At 37.8% G+C, this 25167-nt stretch overlaps 1 protein-coding gene across 1 annotated transcript in view; it reads right to left on the minus strand.

Moving 5' to 3' along the window:
* The window catches only part of LOC149156081 (uncharacterized), a 50398-nt gene extending 25675 nt beyond the window's left edge, over window positions 1-24723 (minus strand). The window contains exon 1 of the mRNA XM_089437885.1: window positions 24197-24723. Coding sequence (XP_089294011.1) covers window positions 24197-24352 — 156 coding nt within the window. The 5' untranslated portion in view covers window positions 24353-24723. The remainder of the gene's footprint in view (window positions 1-24196) is intronic.
* Window positions 24724-25167: the final 444 nt, after the last annotated feature.

A 25167-nucleotide genomic window follows, 5' to 3' on the forward strand; every position in this document is an offset into this window, starting at 1 on the left:
ACAATAAACCCATTCATCCCCAAGCAATTGTCCCATGAAGTTGTGGTACAATGATGAATGCAAAACAATGCATATGCATCTCCACTTTGATTTCAACCATGACCCATTATTTGTCTAATATGTATAGAGAGATTAACAACATCTCCTCTAGCAGAGGAAATGAGACATGAGATATGAACTTAATTTACCCCTTTACAGTACCCCTAAAACTTTCTAGCGCACCCTCCTCTTTAAGAAATCCACTCTTCCATTAAACTTGACTACTACCCTGGGATTTCACATACCAATTCCCTTTATAACTTTATAGATCAATCCTTGATCCTTGTTCCCTCACCCCCAACCCCTCAACAAAGAGGGTTCTCTAGATTTTGACCAATAACAAGGCATCATGTTCGAAGGTTTTCAAACCAAGTTTCTCAAGCATGGTATGTGTTGTCGCATAGAATGTCTAGGCACCGCGACAACGGTTCAAATCGGGGGATGTCACCCTGATCCCCAATCTCTCCGTTTAAGTTGTCTCCCTACAACAAGCTAGGGGGGGTAAACCCTATGGAAAAATGGAATGAAGAAGAACTAGTTGGGAACCAACCAATTCGGGAGACACAGTGAAGCGATCAAGTACTTGATTAAGATTTAGCAAGGCTTATAGGATTTGATTAGATTTTAAACGATTGATACCAGTGCCTTATGGAGACAACGATCTTGCTAGGGGAATTAAAACCAAGTAATCGATTAGCAACTGCTGCTTAGATGAATAACTATTTTATATGAAATGCAGATCCTAAAACTAATGTGAGATGCAAGAATCTTGGTTAATTTTAGTTCAATGCCTATTTAAATGTGAACCCTTCAATCCTTTCTGTGTTGAGCCTGATTTCGTAGTAATTGGCAGAGAGAAGATCAAGAGAAGCACACTAAGGTGTGATTAACGATACCTCTCCTAAAATTCTAACATACCCGGTGCTTCCGGCGCTGCAGAGAACTGTGGCTCTAATGACTGCAAGGTCACGTTTTAAATACTATTTAAACATGCTTCTCAAGAAATGACGGATGGAGATCTATCTGTCTATCAACCAAGCTTACGCTTGGAAGTAAATTTTATCTATGCAAAGTTAACTTATATGCAAATGCACCGAAAGATGAGATGAGGTTAGACTCGAAGATGGGAAAACACTGATGTCGCAAAAAGCCCTCAATTACCCAAATGAAATGCTCGCTTTATGGATGAAGACTTAAAAGATAAACTCTTGAAGATATTACAATTAAAACACCAGCTTATTTCAAAATCTTCCTAATACAGTGAGCTCAAAGAGAACAAAAACATCAGATGCTCAAAAAACACTCAGTATATGAAACAAAGGATATGCATTTTATCACAATTCCATAATAGAGTACTTAATTTTCAGAAATTAATTTTTAGGACAGCAGTAAAAAAAACTTTATGACAACAGCAATATGGCAATGAAAACAGTAAGCTATCAATAATATCTTTATGACAAAAATTTACCGAAATTTTTCGAAACTTGCCCACATGAATTATGAAAAAATTTCAACCTATTATGATGTGGTTTCCGGAATTATATCAGATCTGATATACTTATTACAGCCAACAATTAAAACATGAAATAAGCCTAATGATGAATGCCCAACTCAAGAAATTAATTCCTTTATGTATTAGACAACTTAGGAACTGATTTTAGGCTAACCCACATGAAATTTTTCCACTGTTATATTTTAGACTTCAAAAACAGAATTATTCAGAGATAATGGTGACCCAAAATGTAAATATAGGCCAAATTCTTCATACATATCAAACATAAATGACTTATTAATGTATTTAACAATTTTTTAGTTAATTTCAAACTACTTAGATGTGTTTTTCACCACTATTAGAAAGGTATATGACTGTTGTAGCAAACAGTGAAGAAAAAAATGGTCTAGAGATCAAACCCTTAGGCCCTAGGCCTTGAATATCACTTGCCCAAGTTGCCCAAAAAAATTTCAATACCTGAAACACAATTTTTTACCAAATTTTCTGCAAAAACCCACCAATGATTAGCTTCAGAAAATCAAATATTCAAATCAGAAATGGAGCAAGGGAATCTAGGGCCAATGAGAGCTAGCACTAGGCCCAATAGAACTAGCGTTGGGCTAGGAGAAGGCAGATCTGGGCTTGGGAGCCCCAAAACTTGAAACCTTTATTCTGAACAAAAAAAATATTTTGCTTTAGATCTTCAGATTTATTGCAAAATCTTTAATGGCTAGCCCTGTAAAAATATTTGGGACAAAATATTGCCCTCCAGGGCCTAGATCTATCTCAAAACCCCCAGATCTGCTTGAAAAAATCTCAAATCTGAAGATTTACTTGGCTGATTTCCCAGATCTATTCCTGCAAACAATCTCTGAGCCCAAATCTTTCCCTCCAGGTTCTAGATCTAGCTCAAATCTGAAGATTTACAGTTTTACTTGGCTGATTTCTCAAACCTATTCTTGCAAACAATCTTTGAGCCCAGATCTTGCCCTCCAAGGTCTAGATCTAGCTCAGATCTGAAAATTTTCCTGGTTGATTTCTCAAATCTATTCCTGCACAACTGAAAAGAGAAAAACCCAATACCCAATATGTACAAAAATAGAGAAAATCCCAAAAATTCAAGTGTTAAAATTCAAAATTATGTTATAAAATTTCAGATCTATACAAGTAAATAACAGATGTATAGAAATAATTTACAAATCTATACAAATAATTTACAGATCTATCAAATCTGAGGAGTATGAATCCAACTCTGCCCCTAGATTTGATAATCTAAGACTCTTAATAGCCAGATCTATCAATTTTTCCACAAAATATTTAAAAGATTTTAAAATTTTAGAGAGGTACTAGCCCAAAAACACCATGCAGAAAAGAACAAAATATATATATATATATATATATATATATATATATATATATATATATCGTTAGATAAATCCTTAGGCTTATATGAAGTAGGCTTTTCCGAAAATATGTGTTGAGAGTTGGCTGGTCCAACCGAAGACTATCCCCAAACGCTCAATGAGAACCTGTGAGATCTTTTGCAAACATTAGATCAACCATCAAATCAAGTAGAGAAATAGAACAACAATAAAATTATGAAGAAATAGAGATACCTGCTACTTCAATCAAAATTAAAAATGTTACCCTCAATCCAACAAACTGAATAACATACCTGTATTCAGATTATTCTAAGAGAGTTATTGATTGATAGTTTTCACATAATATTAAGTAGAAATTAAAACAATGTTGCCATAAATTCATGAAGAGGAACACTACAGCACGTTGAAACCCCAAAAACTTTTGCATTAATTCAAAAAAGTATACAAGAGAGCTTGAGAGCTTAGTACATGATTCAAAGATCGGATCATCCTCACTGACAAAATGACCTCCTATTTAAAGATAAATCCTCCAACGGCTAATTCGAGTGATCCTTGTCAAAGAAATCTCGACCGTTGATGAGGATCAAAATTTCTTTTAATCTCATCCGTTGAAATTTTAATTATTGAGGAAATTTCGAGTTTTTCAATTAAATGCATTTTAATTAATTCAAAAATTAAATTTTTGAATTAATTTCCTCAAAATTTTGACTTTGACTTATCCCCAAGGACCAAAGGCTTAAAATTTAGCAAAATAATCAATTAACCTTAGTCCCTAGACCTCTTAAAATTTAATTTTTAAAGAACCCACAAATCTTGCCTTTGGAATATTTAAATTTACCTAGGACCTATAATTAATTAAATTTCTGGCTTAGGATTTTAATTAATTTTGGCCAGAAATTTTAGTTAATTAACCTATGAAGGAATAAATTATTTTTCTAACCCTCAAGACACTTTACATCATGATTTTTACAATTTTTACATCTCAAGGGAAAAAACCCATTTGCAAAAAACCCTCACAAATTACCTAGTTTAGCGACAACAAAATATAATCTAGCAGATCAAGCAATTTGTAATAAAATAACTTAACCAAATAGTTAAGATTATTCCCAAATCACTTTTACACAGACTCGATCTATAACACTAGGACTCGCCTAAGATCCTAGTGACAAAATTCATTCTGACTTTGGGGTGAAGGGCTAAAGGAAAACTCTGCCGACCATCCGAGAATGGATCGATGAGACAAAAAACCTCCCGGAATGTAGATCGTTACCAGAAAAATAGGTTTACCTAGGCAATTACATGACACAAATCTGCTGAAATTATTTACATCATATACATGCAGAATGGGTCTACATTATAACATGACAATCAGGCTGATGATAATAGGTGGACGACGCAGACACATCGATCAAGTGTTATCCCTTTTGCGAAAAAGGGGGTGTACTGCTATGGGTCGTTGACACGTAGTGGTCAACAGTATGCATCTTTTTGCATTCCATATTGTAGATCACTTTAATAATGTAGTGAACTTTTATCCCTTCCCACTTTCCCTAAAACTTTCCAATGCACCCTCCTTCATAAAGAATACATTATTCCATCAAACTTCACTACCACTCTTGGATTTCGCATACCACTTCCCCCTAAAGTCAAACCTCAATCCTTGTTCCCTCTCCCCACTTCCTCATTGCTTAGTTGCCCTAAGAGATATTTTAAGAGACCTCTATATTTTGAGCAATTGCAAAGCATCAAATGAGGAGGATTTTCAAGTCAAATTTCTCAAGCATGATAATGATTATCTTGCATTTCATATTGTCAATCTATTAAATAGTGTAGTTTGCTCGAGCTTTCTTTCTTCATGGTCACAACATATCATCCACTTCATTAAATCAAGGAACACCTCAAATCCAAATAATTAATGTACTATTATGATCACGCACAACTCTGCCAAGTTGTATGTTATAGACCTAAACTTGTGGCTAAAGACATTAAGAGAAAAAAAACTTACAGCTAAAGGAAAAGTAGATTCTACAATAGACAACTCACCACATCTTTACCCTACAGGCCATTGTTGAGGAGGCTAAAAAATGTTATTCCGAAGTCTTTTGTTGCTTTATGGATTTTTCGAAGGCTTTGATTATGTTCCGAGAGAACCTTTATTCTAGAGATTATGTGACAATGGCATCTCTAAGTCTCTCACCATGGTCGTAAGGATGCTCTACGATAATTGTTACCCACCAAAAGTGGGTAAACCCATAGGGGAATTTTTTCTCCACACTTGACAAACAGCAAACCAACGGCCCTATGATGGTCAACAGATAGCATTATGCCATAGTTCTCCCACCTAACATGCTTCTTGAAGGAAGGTGGGTCATCTATCAACAAGTACTCTAACCATTCTAGCAATCATGTGCTCTCATTTAATGTTATGGGCATATTAATATGAATCACGGGGCAAATTGGATGATTGATAACGCTCAATTATGTCCTTGTTTCCACAATTCACCTAAGAGGTTCATATTTGACCCTAGTCTAGTGGGAACTCATATGGGAACTTATGGTTTAAGAACAGTAGTGGGCACTACTGGGGAGGCACTAACTAATATGTTGCGTCCAAGGTAATCCTTACCTACCACTTTGCATCTTTCTCGATTATCCATCTCCATTATTTGGGTTGATAGTCATTAGTCATTGGGATTAGCACTATATCCAAATCTTTGAGTTAGGGCCCATAAACTTGACCCCACAGATTGATGTGGTTGAAAGAATGATAAAAGCATGTAAAGCCACCAAAGAAAGAAAACATAAAATGCAAAATATGGCTACAGTTTATTTATCATGTGCACAAAAGCCTAGCATGAGTTGTACCCCCCTCATTAGCCATCACCCAATTCCTCAAGCATTCAATGCTTCATCAAATAAAGGAACTATTGAATGTACCAACCCTATTGAGCAACAAACTACTACATCTTAAAAGGGGTATTGGAAAAGCACAACAGAAGCTGGGGATCCTAAGTTATGCACCAAATAAAGATAACTCACTAAAGTAAAAAGCGCACCAAAGGGTTGAAAACGCAGGCTCAGGAAAGAGGTAACTCATGCCACCACGATTGTTCCCACCTTACAACATTACACTCAAGATGTTGGAACCCCATTAGTTGGTCACATGGCTGTGACATCTTCCTTGGAGTCTCTCCCACTCCATGACCACCATATCACTCACATTTATGGATTGATGGGTCAACTTGGGACATGTCACTCCCCTTGGGGGCTAGAACCACCTAATAGGGTTGTTGACCTAATCATCCCTATCATAAGTGAGGTGACTTGTTTACAGGTCTCGAACTAGTTACACATTTGAAGGTGAGTTTTGTGAAGTATTTTTAGGCCCTTGGCATTAAATATGGTCCATTATGATGCTTTAGTGGTTTTATGTCCCCAATGAAGTTGATCTTAAGAGGTTTTATTCATGTGGTATCACACATACAACAAAGATCCCTTGAAGAATAGCTAGACTCCTCTCCAACAACTTCCCGGGGGTACTTTTCACCATTCTCCAACATAGATGACTTTGTGGCCCTAACTTCTTGATGTGCCCACTGCCTCTAGATGATAAAGGGTTGAGCTTGAAAGCTTGGGCATTGGACTATTTAATGATGTGCACAGATGGGCCCAGGATGCCCTCGCATTGGCCTTCACCCTATTTGATGGATTATGCCTTGTTACAAAGCCCAACTGAATATGGTCATCATGGAAACGACTTGGGAGGGCTAGCACATCCTTCCTTGATGCTGACACTTGCCCTAGATGGTGCCACATCACTCCTACATGCCTTGGAAGGGTGACATAGGCCTCCTTTGGAATGACATCACGGTTGAAGAGGTGCCTTCTGGAAATGTACATAGGCACTTTGAGCATTTATTTGAGCGAGCACTCTTGGACCATTGCCTCACTTGATGCATTTTTTACCATTCTTGGAGGATGGTAGATGGTAGAGATCACGTGTGTTATGTTTGGAAATTTTTATGTTTTAAAACTATCTCAAGGTCATCTTGTGACCTTTGACCCAGTTGAACGCTCAAGTAAACTTGTTTTAGTGCTTTTGCTTGTAAAATTAGTGAAAAGAGACTTGGTTGCTCTCAAATAAAGAGGGGTGACTCACTCACTTATTCATCATCACCATTCATCACACTTATTTCTCTTTGGAAGTGCGCACTAGTTATTTTGTCTTTTCTACTTAGCTGCAATGTAAATTTATGAAGCAAATTGTCTTTTACAAAGAAATTTTGTATGAGAATACTTCTTCGATTTTTGCATGCTATCTAATGTGAATTAGCATTTCCACATGTGCCATGTTAAAATTGCAACATTATTCTTGAAATCTTGATTCTTCATGGTATGTCAAATGGCATGTGAAATTGTTTTCCTTGAATCCTTCAAGAGAACTTTGAAATGTGCATCTCTTGAACTTAAAATCTCCCATCTAAGGAAGTCGCTAGGGTTTATAAGTAGAGAATATTGCTCTCTCACCCTCTTCATGTTGTCTTCTGAGAATTAGCCCTAAAAGACTCCATTGCCCAATTAGATCAAGTCACTAGTCTAGGAGGTCTTGATTAACCTTTTCTCTATACATATTTTATCTCCTCTCTAATTTCTAGGTATCTAGGATTGGGATTGGGGGCAAAACTTTTGGTTTTTCTCGAAATTGTGTCTAATAGCAATATTACCTAAGTCACATGACACGAGGACACGAGACACAGAGGACACGTAAATACAAGTATTCGACACGAGACACAACAACCCTTCAAACAGGACACGAGGTGTTGATTTGGGGTAGCATCGGATGTGCTCTAGCCACAAAAATTGGTGGAGAGGCTAAAGCACATGAGATCTCCAATAACCAGAAATGGTTTGGGCATAATCTAACCAGTTTGGGAGATATTATAATAATTAATATTTTTAATGGAGTCCCTAAGTCTAAACTTAGGGGAAATAAAATATTATGTGAATTAATATAAAATTGAGTTAGAATGGTCCAAAAGTCATGGATCAGGCCAGATCTAATCTTAGCCATTGATTAGGGACTTAATCTCGGTCGTTGAATTGTCAATGAGAAAAGTATAAGAGGAGGCTCAAGGTCACTTGGAGAACACACCTAGTTGATCAACAATTCGAGTTTGAGGCAGGGCTTGTTGAGGAAATCGAAGGAGTGATCAGAGTTGCAGCTGAGGGGCAGTGAATACAAAAGCAAAGAGGTAGAGAGGGTACCAGGAGCATCAGCGCAGAAGTAGGGAGAGAGGGACGCAGAGCCAGCTAGAGGCCATGCAGAGCCAGCCAGAAGCCACGCAGAGCCAGCCAGGAGTTGCGTTGTGCCTGAGGAGAACCTGCGTGGGTGACGCAGAGGCTCTAGAGGCTGACACAAAGCCTCCAGAGGCTGACGGAGGGCTAGTTGGGCTGACGTTGGGCCGACACTGGGCCAAAGAGGCTGACGCAGTCCCTAGAGGGAGATGCTGGAAGATTTCGTGGGGCAGATTGGAGCTGAGAGCTGTGGGATTGTTCATCCGGGGTTTTTAGCCGAAATATCTGTCTCTGATTGAGAGGTACTACTGCTGGGAGCATTCTCTATTGGGTGAGCCATTTCTGGCACCCAGATTGTATTCTGAAACTACTTCATAATAAAACCCTCAAATAGCTGCACTGGTTTTCCCACATTGGGTTTTTCTGGACACATTAGTCCAAAAATAACAGTGTCACTTGTGTTCTTCTTTTTCCTTCAGTTGATGATTTGTATGTGTTGAGCATGTACTTGTATTTATTTTCAGTATTTACATGGTAAATAACTTGTTAATTAACAGAACAAGTAGGAGGAAATAAATCAGAAAAGTACATGAAGGATTTCTAACAGTTAAACTTATAAATTCCAACATGGTATTAGAGCGTGGTTGCAAATCACAGGAGAACTTAGGGCATCAGCCGAGCAGAGCAACAGCAACAAAAACAGCTGTCCTGAGTGATAAAAGTTGTTCCTAGCAGAAAAGCAACAACGAAGGGGTGATGTAGTGCCTGCATCATCAAGTTTGAGCCAAGAGATGGATCAGCGCAGTGGCAGAAAGGAGCAGACCTAACCTACGCAGTGCCCGATCATCTTTCTCAGTCAGGAAGGATTGACGCCTATGGCCAAGAGGTGCAGATTTTGCTGGTGCCGGGATTGTGCAGAGTCTAGAGGCTCTAACCTTCAGTTTGTTGGGGCATAGGAGGTTGTGGAGAAGTTGTCGAGTGAAGCTGGTGGGTTACTATGGTCAAAACAGTACCTACCAGGGCAAGACCAAGGAGGAGGGAGTTGCTACCGAGGATTTCTAGCCAAGAAATCCGAATTAGTGGTGCAGTTGCACTAACGATCGAAGTGGGGGCATCTCGACATTGGCAGAGGGGTTTCCAGGAGGGAAATCGAGGCTCAGAGGGAGTCACACCGAGAACTTCCAGGAGTGAAGCAGAGTCGAAAAAGGAGCAGCGAGATGGCAGTGAAGGGGGTAAGAGATCAGGACAGACTGGACGGAACCTCAAACTTCGTAGTCTAGAAGGCCATGATCTTATCTGTTCTAGACAAGAATCGTCTCAAGGACTTCACCTTGAAAACGATAGCAATCCCAGTTGACCCGGCTAAGAACGATAAGTACGAGGAGGCAATGTCGAGGGCCAAGAGCATCATCCTTAACGGGGTCAAGGACCATGTAGTACCACATATTGTCGAAAAGGACACGTCAAATGGGATGTGGGAGGCCCTAACGAAATTGTATTAGCATACTTTCGTGCAGAGGAAGATGCTACTAGAAAATCAGCCGCAGTCATATCAGATGTAGAAAGGAGAACAAATCGACATCTTCCTCAGTCAATTGAAGGAGATCCGAGATCAACTGACTTCCATAGGGGCCACGCCGAATCAGGAATTAATGGTGAGGACCGCATTGAACGCAGTCTCAAAGGACTGGGAGGTATTTGTCCAAAGCATACTGGGCAGATCGACCCTTCCAGATTGGGAGGAACTGTGGGCAGCTCTTTGTCAGGAAGAGATCAGAAGGCTAACCAAGGCAAGAAGCAGTAGCAAGGGGGTCAAAATCAAGAAGGAGGAAGAGGAGGATGCTGCCCTAGCATCTGAGGGAAAGCAGGAGAAACGAAAGAAGAAGGACCTCTCCAAGGTCAAATGTTTCCACTGTGGGGAACTGGGTCATTATGCGAGCTAGTGTCCAAGGAAGAAGAGCAAGGGAGAGGCTTTTGAGACCAAGGTTGCGCCAGCAAGGGCGGAGAAAGAAGTGGAGACAGATGATGACTGTGCCATGAGTGCTCATGCACCTCGTGAGAGGAAGTGGGGAGACATCAAGTTGTAGTCAAATGGGCTACAAGCGATGGGGGGCAAGATCCTCGAGGTACCCAACCTCTTGGATTATACCTTGCTACAGGAGCCCGAAGAGGATTAGCAGAACTGATAGAGATGCCAGAGTTGGGAGCTCAATTACATACTTCTCAGTAACTAAGTTGCAGTGCAGCAGTTAGCATTGGCAGTGCTATAGGCAGCACGATGCAACATGATGAGAGGGATTTCAGTGCATATGCAGCAGTGGCAGTGGCAGGGCCATGGGCAACAGCACGAATGCAGAGGGAGTTGTTGTACAGATGCAGCAGTGGCAGTAGCAGGGCCATGGGTAGCATTACATGATGCGGCAGTACAGAGGATGTTGGGCAACAAGCCTAGCATCAGCACAAGGACTGATGCCGGATGATCAGGGTGATGCTCAATGAGGAGTATTAACAGAGCACAGACCTCGCTAAGAGGGAGTGTTGATTTGGGGTAACATCAGATGTGCTCTAGCCACGAAAATTGGTGGAGAGGCTAAAGCACATGAGATCTCCAATACCCAGAAATAGTTTGGGCAGAATCTAACCAGTTTGGGAGATACTAAAATAATTGATATTTTTAATGTAGTCCCTAAGTCTAAACTTAGGGAAAATAAAATATTAATGTGAATTAATAAAACTGAGTTAAAATGGTCCAAAAGTCATGGATCAAGCCAAATCTAATCTTAGTCATTGATTAGGGACTTAATCTCGGCCATTGAATTGTCAGCGAAAAAAAGTATAAGAGGAGGCTTGAGGATCACTTGGAGAACACACCGAGATGATCAAGAATTTGAGTTTTTGGGGCAGGGCTTGCTAAGGAAATCAAAGGAGTGATCAGAGTTGCAGCTGAGGGGCAATGAATACAGAAGCCGATATGCAGAGCGGGTACCGGGAGCATCAGTGCAGAAACTGGAAGAGAGGGACGCAGAGCCAGCGAGATGCCACGCAAAGCTAGCCAGAAGCCACGCAGAGACAACCAAGAGCTGCACAGTGCCTGAGGAGAGCCAGCGTGGGTGATGCATAGCCTCCAGAGGCTGACGCAGGGCTAGTTGGGCTGACACTGGGCCAGAGAGGTTGACGCAGTCCTTAGAGGCAGACGTTGGGAGATTTAGTGGGGCAGATTGGAGCTGAGAGTTGTGGGATTGTTCATCCGGGGTTTTTAACCGGAATATCTGTCTTCGACTGAGAGGTACTACTATCGAGAGCATTCTCTGTTGGGTGAGCCATTTCTAGCACCCAGATTGTATTCTGAAACTGCTTAATAATAAAACCCTCAGATAGTTGCACCAGTTTTCCCGCATTAGGTTTTTCCAGGGACATTAGTCCAAAAATAACGGTGTCACTTGTGTTCTTGTTTTTCCTTTAGTTGATGATTTGTATGTGTTGAGCATGTACTTGTATCTATTTTTAGTATTTACATGGTAAATAACTTGTTAATTAACAGAACAAGTAGGAAGAAATAAATCAAAAAAGTACATGAAGGATTCTAACAGTTAGACTTAGAAATTCCAACACGAGGAACACGTTTTATATATATATATATATATAGTTCTTGATCCATATTACGTTACTAAAATATAGTATTAGTTTATTAATTTACTACATCAATGACATTCATTACTCACAATTCAATATTCATTCTTGAATCTCCATGTTATTAACTTATTAAACATATTGAGGACCAAATCAAGGATCTCAACAGGGCATTCTACATATTGCACATGTGACATCAGACACTAATATTTCTTTCTCGACAGTTCTAGCTCTCTTGTTGACTAGTTTATGAATCTGACTTACTCAAGTTGCACATCCCGGAAAATGTGGGAAATTGCAAGACATACTCAACTAGGCAGAGCCCTATATATTTAAGTCAACTCTCTATAGCCATTGAAATTTGCAATTAAAACAACACAATGGCTATATATGCATGCTTTCTTCATTGGTCAAACTTGGAGATATGCAGGGAGCCGAAAAATGTTTTGAAGAGTGGGAATTCGATGACCTAAGTTATGATATTAGAGTTCCCAATGTACTAATTGATGCCTTTATCACAAAAGGAATGATTTAAAAAGCAGGCCACAGAGTCTTTTCTTGAACATGTTTTAGAAAAAGGAGGAAAACCAAATTTCAAAACATTGGAAATGTTTGTGGATGGATATTTATAGAACAAGCAAATGAATCGAGCTAGAGACCATGAAAAAAGCTATTTCAAAAGTTAAAAATCGTGACTGGCAGTCAACACCTGAAAAGGCACTTGAATACATTGATACAAATTATATAGATATGGGCATATGGAATACAAGAAAATGCTAACCTGACCCCCACATGCTCCAAAACAAGAAATTTATGCTCCAAACCACGAGCTCCAAATGATGAACACTATTCTCCAAGACCCAAGTCGATGTGAAGTTGACAGTTGGGAACTGTCGAAGGAATTTCCAACACAACACAACTGCGACCCCAGCGAGCAAACAATGAACAAGTTCAAACTTGGCAGTGACTCCAGCGAGCTTTGATGGCGAAAAATGACCGAAAAAAAACAAAAAAACAAATCATGCATGGGCTTTATGAGTGAATTTTCGTGGGACATGTGTCCTAAGAGGCAAAAACGTTAGGGCACGTTTTCACCACGTCGAAAACGCATCTCGCGATTGGAGGACACGATAAAAACCGTTTTGGACACATTTTCGGTTGTATCTCGTGTCTGACACATCAAATACGGGACACGTGACCCTGAGGGACGTGCCCTGTGACTTTGAATATTACTTGATGTGTTATTGCCCTCTTAATGGGGATTGCATTTAATACTTGAAAATGGAAAAATCTAGCATTAATTGAATGGTAAAACCCTAAAACTAGGATTGATGTATCTCTTTTGTTGTTGTTTTATGCATGTTTTTTAAGCCATAGAAACTTACTTTCCTACCCTAAACCTCGCATGCCTAATTGATACCCTTAATCCTTCATTAATCTATGCTTATAAGGCTATTTCTTCTAGTTGTTATATGGCATTACATACCATATCATTGAATATCTCTCAAACCCTCACTTACAACAACCTGCTAGCATATTTAAGAGGTCTAAGGATAGAGTACTTGAACCCTGGTAAAGATTATCTTAGCCTTCTAGGCTTCGTCCATACCTTATCCCAAGAATTAGACCTTACATCACCTTGAACCTTATTGAATGTCCTTTAGGTGATCTATGTAGGGAAGCCAACGTTGTGGGATTTAATTCACCACTAATACCACTGAAGCAAGGTCATTGAGGTGACAGTAGTGGTCAACCACTCACTACCATAAGGTTTAGATTTCCCTAGTGAGGCTTGGAACTAGGCCTACTAGATTTTGCTATAACAATAACCATAGGATAGATTCATACATCATAAAGCCTTTATAACTTTCATTATGACCACCATTAGGGTCAAATAAGGGTGCCACCTCTTATCAACCTTATTTGGAACTTACATTGATGAGTCGCACATATCTCAAAAAGAACACATTAATGAGATACCTCTTAAATCACATCTTTTCCACCTCCCCTAAGGGCCTATAGAGGCAACTTGAATACTCACCAACTTTTGTGATGGCAAATATATGGCATTGTGAACCTTAGCAAAACCAAGGTCATGATAGTTAATGCATATAAGAATGCTTTGTCATATTTCAATTTCTTTAAAGATGACAAGATGAAAAGCACCAGAACTTCTACTTATTTGGAGGTCTAGTTCATAGGCTATAACTTTAACCTATAGCCCACTTCCAACCCCAACTCAACAAGGGTATGGGTCTCTTTCCATGCTTCAATGTTAGTGTTTTTGTATGCAGATTATAGGCATTTCTTCTAAGATGCATCTCTGAATTTATAATGAAACTTACTACATTCCATAGAGATGAAGTTTGGGAGCATAATCTACTACTAGTTGAATGGATTTATATTGAGAGAGTTCATGTTGTGGCATATGGTCTATTGTAAATGAACCATCCCAGGAACCATTAACCAAAATAAATTTAGCACATGCCTCTTGCACCTTGAAAGCATTTTCAAACTTTTCTTCACAAAATACACTCAATGAGCGAATTAACAAGACGAGAAAGATACCAATATTTGGCCCTTTGTTCTCCAAAGTTGATTACCTCCACAAGCCTCTTAAGGTGAAGGAAACACTAGTTCTTGAAAGCCTCTTCACTTCTTTAGTCCACCAACATTTATTTTGAGCAACACCCCTAGCCACCCTCTACCTAAGAAACAAGAGATCAATGGGCAATCAAAGAAAACACATACCAATAATATGTCCACGTCACTTAGATCTCTCACACCACCCCACCCCTGCTAAACCATGCTCTTGGTCCTAAAATGACCTTCTCACATGAATATTTTTTGCAATTAAAGAAGAACCTTAATGTCCATTGATACTACCACACCATGCATCTTTCACCAAATGGCCTCAAAATTCAACTTAGTCATTGGAAAGTTTGTTCTCACCAACTCCATGTTGCATTTAATCACCATATATTGCAAGTGGAGAAAAGATGAGATAGTTTCATCAATGTCCAATAAATGAACACAAATAGGGCAATGGCACTACTAAGTTCAATAGTACCAAAACATGGTGGGAGAACAAAGAACCACCACTAAATAAAGCAAGATGGAAATAAGAAATACTCTAAAGTTTAAAACTTAATGCATGGAAAAGAAAATGTCAATGAGTGAGTTAAAGTGATGCATAAACAACTAAGAGTAACAATAGAAAATAATACAAAAACACCCTAGGAAAATTTGTTAGTTGTCCCATCTAAAAGAGATAGTCTAAGGAGCACTTCAACTTCAGATTGCCCATAGATTATGAGATCTGAGGGATATATAATTGTTTGTATTGTGTCAAATAGGCAGCTTATGACCACCTTTTAGTGTCTTGATCAAAGGCGCCAAGGGCTCTCTTCATAACTAAAAGATTGCTTGAACACAAGACTTACAAGATTTATCCAAAGCCAACCACACCAAGATGATCACCTCCTTCTTCCTTGAGATAGAGGTACTAGGTGTTTTGCAAACTCTCCCATCCATGGGCAATAGTATGTACTATGAACTTTGTAGCTCGTACTCTAATCCCACATAAATAAGTGGCATACATATTGCACAAAAATATATATAAAATATATAAGATCTTGAAAAAAAGGATGATTGCATTGAATGAAAATAGCAAGTTTATTTGTGAATCTATGTCAAGTCTTTTGGCAAGTGAAGGTGGTGAAAATTTACTCACAAACCCTCAATCACGGAATAACTTTAAACTAGATTTGAAAGCCCCATCAACTTCAGTCAAGAGACTAAAACCCTAATCTAGGGCTTAAGGAAGATCAAAACCTTGATCGAGGGTCTCTTAAAGTGAAGGTGGTGAAAATTAACTCACAAACCCTCAAATCAAGGAAGAGCTTTAATCTAGATTTTCAAAGCCCTGTCAACCTCAATCAAGAGCCTAAAACCCTAACCGAGGACTTAAGGAAGAACAAAATCTTGATCGAGGGTCTCTAAAAGTCTCACTTCAACCCTCAATTGATGCGTATGACTGACGTATTATAAATCCTTTGATCAAGGTATTATCATCATGCGTAAATAGAAGTGGCACACACAAATATATATATAATATTTATCATATGGAAAAGAATGAATAATAGATGATTATATTAAACGAAAATAGTGGGTGATTCGTAAACATATCGCTCTTTTAGTAAAGTGAAAACGGTGAAAAATCTCTCACAAACACTAGATAAAGGGATAACCTTGATCTACGTTTTAAGACCTCAATTATGGTTTAAAACCTAAATCAACCTCAAGCGATGACCTAAAACCTCGATCAAGGACCCAAGTAAGCACAAAACCTTAATCGAGTGTCTCTAAAACTCCCACTTAAGCCTTTAAATGAAGTATAACCATCGATAAAGGGTATAAAAGTTATCAAATCTTCCCCATGTTTGCAATATTTTCATGACGTTGTGAATTTCATGTAGTGAAATCCATTAATCTCCTCTTGTTAGATAGTGGACTTGATGCTAATGGATTCACTATTGAATCTTCTTTCCAATGGCATATAGTTCTCTTTTTTGCATGTCATAGTTTTATTTTATTTTTTGCTCCAAAACTTATACATTAAGTTTTCCTTGTTGTGAACATGCCAAGATAAATATAGGCATCTTAAAAATTACACAACCAAAATGTAGAAATCAGGATACTCGTTGATGTTTACTCTTCAAAAGTGTATTTCTACCTTTTTTAGCTTACATAAACATGACAAAGAAATTGTTATGAACACAAAGTTGTATAAAATGCAATTCAAATATTAATTACTCAATTTCAAAATATAATTGAAAGTATTTTCTTTCAAAAGAAATTAAAAATATGTGGGATAAACTATATTCCATGTAGATCATGCTCGTATTTATTATTTTTTAACTGTACATTTAAATATGAAATTTTGTTGTAAACAAGTCATTGGTTAACTTTCTCCAATTCATTTTCAATGTTAAAAGAATGCACATTTTTCTCCACCTTTGCTTGTTCTTCTTCATAAATTTGCAAGTACAAACTTTTGATTAAAAGCAAACTTTACATATTAAAAGACATTAAAGATTTTCAAAAATAACATCATTAGAAAGGTAACACAATTCCCTACAAATTATATTTTTAGTGCACAACAAATTCGTAGGGCATATATGAGTTTCAAGTGCTTCAATTAAAACATATCTAAAATATCAACTTTTATCACCACATTTCAATATAATGTGTGACACACCTTCATGGATTTGCCCTAACATGTATAAATACACAAGACAAGTGACAAGTCATGCCCTTTCATAAAGGGGGACAACTCATCATGTATCTAACATCATTAAAACATTACAACATCGTTATCCATTTATGATATTTATTAAATAGCAATAATATACATGTAGGTATATTACATGTCAATTGGGGTTATCTTGGGTAATTGGGTGGAATGGTTGTTATCTTCCCCACCCCACAGTTCAAATCCCCCCTACTGACATGATGAGTTATAATGCTCTGATAAATATTGTTGCAATGGATTCATGCCTCTGAATATTATTGTATTGGCTTCAGGCCTTGTAACTCTTAAGTGACACTGGCCTAGTACCAGCAACCTCACCCTAGCCCTAGCACTGAGAGGGAGGCTGATTTCTTTCCTCAAAAAAAAGGTATATTACATCTGGAAAAGAAAATGTCAATGGGCAAGTTAAAGTGATGCATAAATAACTAAGTGAACAATACAAAACAATACAAAAACACCCTAGAGTTTGCGAGTGGTAGCACAATTGGCAAAAAACATGTTGACAACCCCTTGTGCATCCAAGTGATCGAAACTTCAATCCCCCAAACATGTCTCAACACATGAACCAAAAAAAAATATATACAAAACACCCTAGGAGGATTTGCTAGTTGTTCCATCTACAAGAGATTGTGTTTGAGAAGCACTTCAACTTCAGATATATTATGAGATCTAAGGGAGATATAAATGTTTGTATTGGGTCAAATGGGTCGCTTACGACCTTCCTTCAATATCTTGACAGAACTCTTCATAAGCAAGGAGATTACTCAACACAAGAAGCTTTACATGATTTATCCAAAGCTTGCCACATCAAGTTGATCACCTCTTTCTTCCAACCTATCTCGACATAGAGGTGAGAAGTGATCTACAAACTATCCATTCGTTGACACTAGTATGTCCTATGAACTTTGCAGCTCATACTCTAATCCAACATAAAGAGAAAATAGAAGTGCCATATATATATAAAAGAACTGGTTTGTGCCTATTCCTCAAGATCTTTTGATGATACAGAGAAAAAGTATCCTTCAATCTCATAAGGAAATACTTGCAATAAAGAGAGGAAAAAAGAGATTTCACTTATTCTTGAAAAGTGTTAAATTTATTGTCAGAACAGACTTAAAGCATATGAAACAGATGCTGGCAAACAAAAGATTGTTAGAACAAGGCAGTACCAGAGTGTTGAGGTGGGCACTATGGCTTGAAGGTTTTGATTTTGATATTGTTTACAAGTCTGGTGCAGAAAATTATCTTGCTGACATGCTTACCAGAGAAGGTGCTCAAGAAATCAAAGAGATCAAGATGTTCAGACCTCTTCACCAGCATGAAGCTTCTACAAGTCAGTCCAGTCATGTCAAGTCTAGCAGAGTCACGTATGTCACAGTCTGTAGTAACTGTCATTATGAGTTTTGTCTAGAATGTCTTTCAAAACAGTTCCTAATCTTACCATTATGCCTGAGACAGATCATTTTGCAAAAATGGTTTGACTCTGAAGAGTCTAGATGGTCATATACAAAAGAGTTACCATATAGGATTAGGCCATGGCGTGTTTATTATGCATTGTCTAGAGAACCAGATGTTGTTTATTTTGGATGCATTCAAAACATTGACTGGACATGATCAGACTATTTCTCTATTCATCAGAGAGCTAGGATACATGGTTCGGTTAAGGTCATATTTTATGCAGCAGCTATAGACCCTTCTAACAATTGGTGGAGTCCATGGTTTAAGCTATTTATGTTTAGGTATTTGCCCAGAGCTAAAAATATTTTTGATAGGACTTTTGCTGAGTTTGTCAGAATTCTCCATTGGGAAATGCATGTAGCTGTCCAGAATTATTATGTCTTAGAGTTTGAGTTCATCCACTGCCACACAATTGTCATTCCAAATGAAGAAGATGAGTCCTTTAGACTTTCCGTCAGATTTAGAGGATTGATATCAGTGGACGAGCAAGACATGCCTCCATTCATGTACACATTTCCATTCTTTTGTTGTACCAGAGATGTCGCACCATATTGGCTAGATGAATCTGTACCATACGAAGTGCTTGCTCCAGATAATGAAGAACTAATTAATGAATTAATAGAACTTAACCAAACCAGACTTGGTCATATTGATCCAGCTGTCCCAGATACTCATGCACATGATTATAATGACAGCGCTAACAGTGATTGATTGGAAGGATCACTCAGATGATATCCTTCCATATACTGCTTTACTTGTACATATATTGTTTTCTGGTTTCCGTGGGATTTAGTCCGAATAAAATCTCCACTGTGTAATTACTTTTATCCTGCTATATTTATACATATATTGTTTTCTGGTTTCCGTGGGATTTAGTCCGAATAAAATCTCCACTGTGTAATTACTTTTGTAAAAGAGCCGATGTCCTAGATTTCGGCCATCTTTTCGTTTTTAGATATATCATGATTCGATCCCCATATGGCCTAGCCTCCAAGGGACGAGATAACAAGTGGTTGTCCCCACTTGCCCGAATCTTTAGAGCTGTTCATTACTTTTTGTACAAGGTCCTTTCGTGATAGACATCTTGCATGATGTTCTAGCCGAAAGTTGGATTCGTTTGGTTTCAAGTTCCCGCTAAAAGTTTTCACCGGATGACCTGCTAGGATATTATAAATACTAGCATTGTAAGTTCATTTGGGGGAGGATTTTGAGAGGGTCTGAGAAGTTTGAGTCTGAGTGAAGTCTCCCTGCTCTGCATCTGCGAGAAGTTCTCTCGATCTGCTTGCACCACGGAGTTTTAACTCTATAGTCTGTGATGTTAGTTTGAGTCTTTTGAGTCTGTCTGAGACTAAGTCTCCCTGCTTTGCATCTGCGAGAAGTTTTCTCGATCTGCTTGCATCACGGAGTGCTATTCTCATATTTGGATGTCTGTAATTACCTGAGAAGTTAATAGAAACTGAGCATGTTTTATTTTGGAATGACTCTGTGTAGAAATGGTATCGGAGCCATCTGGTACTTTGTCCAAGCTATTTGATACTGTCTGGTTTTTCCATTGAGTTGTATTTGTCTGAGCTACTGTCCACGAATCTAAGTTGGCGATAAGGCGCTAGTAGAGAGCTGTGAAGGCGAAGGACTGCCGTGTTTGCTTTCCTGGTGCACAAAGACTTTGTTTCTCCTCTGTTCAGGTGCACAATTGATTCAGAATCATCTGATTCTGATGAAACATTCATTCCTGATATTAAAATGTTCAGTTTAAAATCTTCAGGAGATATACAAGCAAAGATTGCAGTAGTCAAAGCTGATCTCGCACAGTTAGATCCAGTCCAATTTACAGCAAGAAGAAGATTGACCGAAAAAGTTGAGAATCTTGAGAAACAACTGCCATCTAAAAAAAAGAAATATTTTCAGAAGAAGAAAGAGATGAGGATGAGTTCATCGAAAGAGAGTTCGATTCAATGTTCAAACCTTTGCAGATTTCCGTATCTCCAGGTATGAATCAAATTGATGCTCTCAAGAAAAAGATCACAGATTTGGAATCTTCAATTCATCATACAAGGTCAGAAATGATACAGTTGTCATCCAAGCTTCAATTACTTATTTCTAATTATGATGATTGTAATTCTAAATTAACAAGTTTACTGGTGAAAAATGTTCCAGTTATTGAAGAGATATCCCCAAAGAAAAATGTTGAGTTGTTTAATGTTATGGGCATTGGAGATAGAGTGGTTATTCCAATAAGAATTAAAGTCCCTAGCATTAAACCTTATACTTTGGATGCTCAAATAGATTCTGGTGCTATGAGTAGCTGCTGCAAATACAAAGCCATTCCACATTATTATTGGCAGCCTACTAAACTCCAATTCAGGGCTATCACTGGTGATTTAATGGAAATAGGTCACATAGCTCCTGAATTTCCCATTTTCTTGAATGATGTACAGGTTTTTGTCACTTTGTATAGTTTTGATACTGGTGCTAACATTTTGTTAGGACAAGATTTTCTGAAGAAATATTTGCCAGTCACTTTTGGGCAAGATTATGTTATATTCTCCACCACTGTTGTCCATTTCTTTCAATCTATATATATATATATATATATATATATTGAAAGAAATGGATGATTGCATTGAATGAAAATAGTAGGTGAATCTATGTCATGCATTCTAACAAGTGAATGTTGTGAAAATTAACTCATAAACCCTCAATTAGGGAATAGTCTTGATCTAGACTTTAGCCCTCGATTAGGACTTCCAAATCCCCATCAACCTCAATCAAGAGCCTAAAACACTAACAAAGGCTTAAGAAAGAACAAAACCTTCATCAAGTGTCTCTAAAAGTCTTACTTAAGCTCTCGATTGATGTGTTGTAAACCCTTGATTGAGGTATTATAAATCCTCAACCGTGCGTAAATAGAAGTGGCACACATAGCACACACAAATATATACAAATTATATATTGTATGTAAAAGGATGAACAATGAATGATTATATTGAATGAAAATAGTGAGCAAATCCACACATTTGTCACTCTTAGAAAAGTGAAAAGGGTGAAAATTCTCTCATAAAAGTTACATCAAGTGATAACCTTGATCTAGGTTTTAAGACCTCAATTACAGTTTAAAACCTCAATCAACCTCAATTGATGACCTAAGGCTAAAACCCTAATCAAGGGCCCATGTAAGCATAGAAGTTTGGTCCAGAGTCTCTAAAACTCCCACTTAAGCCCTTAATCAAAGTAGAATCATCAATAAAGGTTTTAAAAGTTATCAAACCTTCCCCATATTTGCAAGATTTTCATGAATCTACAAATTCCATGTAGTGAAATCCATTCGTCTCCTCTTTGTTAGGTAGTGGACTTGATGCTAGTGGATTCACCATTGAATCTCCTTTCCAATGGCATATAGTTTTCCAATTATCATTTTCATGTCATATTTTTACTTTATTTTGCTCCAAAACTAATATGTGAAATTTCCCTTCTTATGAACATGCGAACATAAAAGTAGGCACCTTAAAATTACAAAACCAAAAAATCAGAATTTGAGATGAAAAGTGACATGCTCATGAGTCATACCCAAACCTGCACTTTGGCAACAAGTACCCACACTATTGGCAATATTGGGGGTACCCATACCCAAGGAAAGTTCTCCAGGTGGCAAGATATAGAGCACAAGCCAATAATCAACAACACAAATCAATATTTAAAAACCCACAAGAAAGCAAAATGATTAGTATGGCTGCAAAAAATTATTTAATTTGATTTATGCTAGAAGATCAGACTTTGATAAGATCTATGTCAATCATGGCTGAAGCATGGATGGGCTACAAAGTATTTGCACACGAGTGGCGAAGTATGAAACCAGTGCGGTTTATGTGAAAGACAACCGGTGAGGTTTATGTGAAAGGCTGTCTCTCTAGAACTTTTGCTGAACAATTTTTAAGACCATTACACAATAGGAAATATAGATTATTGGTGATTTAAACAAAGTTATCAGAACTGGAACTGGACAAGGATCGGAGCATTTTTTCTTTTTTGTTTGATTTTTTAGGTTTCTTGGTCATAATGGCGAGTTTGTGGCACCAAATTTTTTGAGAAACATTCCAGATCCAAACCAGCCTATCAGGCCAGTTCGGTCTTGAACTAGGACAGAACACCACAAAGCTGCTGGAAAACTATGGCTTGAAAAGACTGGCATATATAATAGCTCGAGTCTTGACCTTAATAAAAAAACTCATTTCAAATGCCCCTCATATATTGGGATTTCTTTAACTCAAAACACATTTCAAATACCCCTCATATATTGGGATTTCTTTAACACATACAACCAACTCTAAAATTATTAATATGTCCATAGACTGTGGCCTTGCATAACTAGGCACGCTGCAAATGACCAAACTGATGTGCATTGAACTCAATCTACACCATCTGCTTAAGGAAAGTTGACAACGAAAACTGGAAATTTAGGACTCAGAGAGTACATTTCTTCTAGAATCCAAACACCATGTTTACATACAAGAGAATGAGCATCTAATAAAATATAGTCCTAAAAGGCCAACATTAAATGAGAATACAAGTATCAACCCCGCAGAAATCACATAACCATATCTGTCTTAAAACGGGTAAAATTGAGGTAAAATCTACAATTTAAATATGGAAACTGAAGTAACAGCTAATTTGCCTGAATATGACATCAAGCTCTCTCTCTATACCTTGCATAGATCATAATCCCACCATATAACCCAAGTCCAAGTTAATTTTTCATCCTAAGAATCACTTTATGGTTTAAAGGCACACAGGAAGCGAGGCATGTTTTAAGAGTTCAAAACATTCTATATGCCACTTTAGAACACTTGTCTGGAATTAAATTAGGCTAAATATTTTTAAATGCAATAATTATGACAATCCCTAAAAACTTCTCAAAGTAGATCAGCATGTATATTAAGAATGAAGAAAAAAGCACCGAATTCAGTCAAACTTGATATAAGATACATTCGGAGAAGTATGTGTGAAATGGCTATTATCTTCACTGAAACATATTTTATTTTTAACAATATATGGGGATGGACCTAGGGCCTAAACCATTTTAGTAGAGATTATATAACTCACTTTACCCTAATTAATCAGACAATGAAAGATCACTAAATTACTTACTAATTGCACGGTCCTGGAAGGCAGATCAACACTGCTATCTACGAATGAAAATAAGAGACGCACGTTTTACTAAGATGTAGTTCTCCATAACTTAAAAAAAAAATGCCTGAAAAATAAGTGAAGGCAACCGATAGAGACCCCAAATAAACATTTCCTAGGCGACCCTTCGCTCTGAGAAAATGTAGGACGGGTGCCTTAAAATCTTGTCAAGTAGGTTGAGAAGGCCGTGAAAAAAACCAAACCGTATCCAATTTGAATTAAAATTATTACTGGCAGAAACCCTCACAGCCAACAGGGTTTCGAAAGAAAGGACACGGGAACGGATCCCGGTGGGGGCAATCACAGCAAAAGAAACCCTGTGCAGCGGGGGCGGGTTTAATTTACAATAATTGTAAAGAAATTATAACAAAATACGGGCAAATGAATGAAAAGAATACCGACCTGAGGATCCATGGCCGGAAATAGGGCTATAAGCCTGGAGAGATTGTCAGAAGGAGAGAAGGAGGAGGTGTAACGCAGTCTTTTCGCAACAATGGGAGGCGATCCGTGGACGTCCTCGAAAGGCGGCAGACGCTTCCCGCAGACTGCTGCAGACATGGCAGCTGCCCAGAATCGAACCCTCGACCTCCTTCAGTGCCTCCCTGCCTTCCCTCCTTCCTCCCCCTCTTTCGTCTCGTCTCCTCCTCGTTGTGCAAGATGACGGTGATCGTTATGATTATTTAAAGAATCCAGAGGGTTCCGAAAGACATGCGGCGTTAATCATCAACCAGAAGGAAGAAGCAGAAGCACAAGACATTTATCTTGTGAAAGAAAATTTGGGTGACATGAAAAATTCAGTTCCTCTGTCACCCTATTCATCCATATGCCCATGCCTCCAACGTGGAGCACGTTGCACGGTCTACCGTAACATAAAGTTCAAAAGCAATTTCACAGTCATGAAGGGGACTCTCGAATGAATGAAAATAGTGACATGTTAATGCACCCGCTGGTATTTGTACTTATGATTGGAATGGTCATTGTATACTATTTATAAATGGAATGGTCATTCTCATCTAGATTGGTGATTCTTATCTATAAAATTGATTTTGCTACGGTTCATTAAATTTTGGAATGTGTTTGGAAATTATAATTAAATTTACTTAAGTGAAATAAGTGTTATTAATTTAGTTTAATAGTTATAATGTTTAATTTTTTAGATTTCCATTTCAAATAGGTTACATTAAATTTATGGAAGAAGATTAAATTTTTTATATTAAAAAAATTATAATTATATATATATATATATACAAAATATCATATAAAGCAATAGTGGAAATGGAATTGATATTAAGAGGAAAGTTTTTATGATTAAGGTTAGGAGTTTATCTATTTAATTGCTAGCTTAAGCTTAAGATGAATAGATGTTTATAAAT

Source organism: Pinus tabuliformis, chromosome 9 (assembly GCF_031772625.1).
Source record: "Pinus tabuliformis cultivar Carrire ecotype Pingquan chromosome 9, CPIR1, whole genome shotgun sequence".
Lineage (NCBI taxonomy): Eukaryota > Viridiplantae > Streptophyta > Pinopsida > Pinales > Pinaceae > Pinus > Pinus tabuliformis.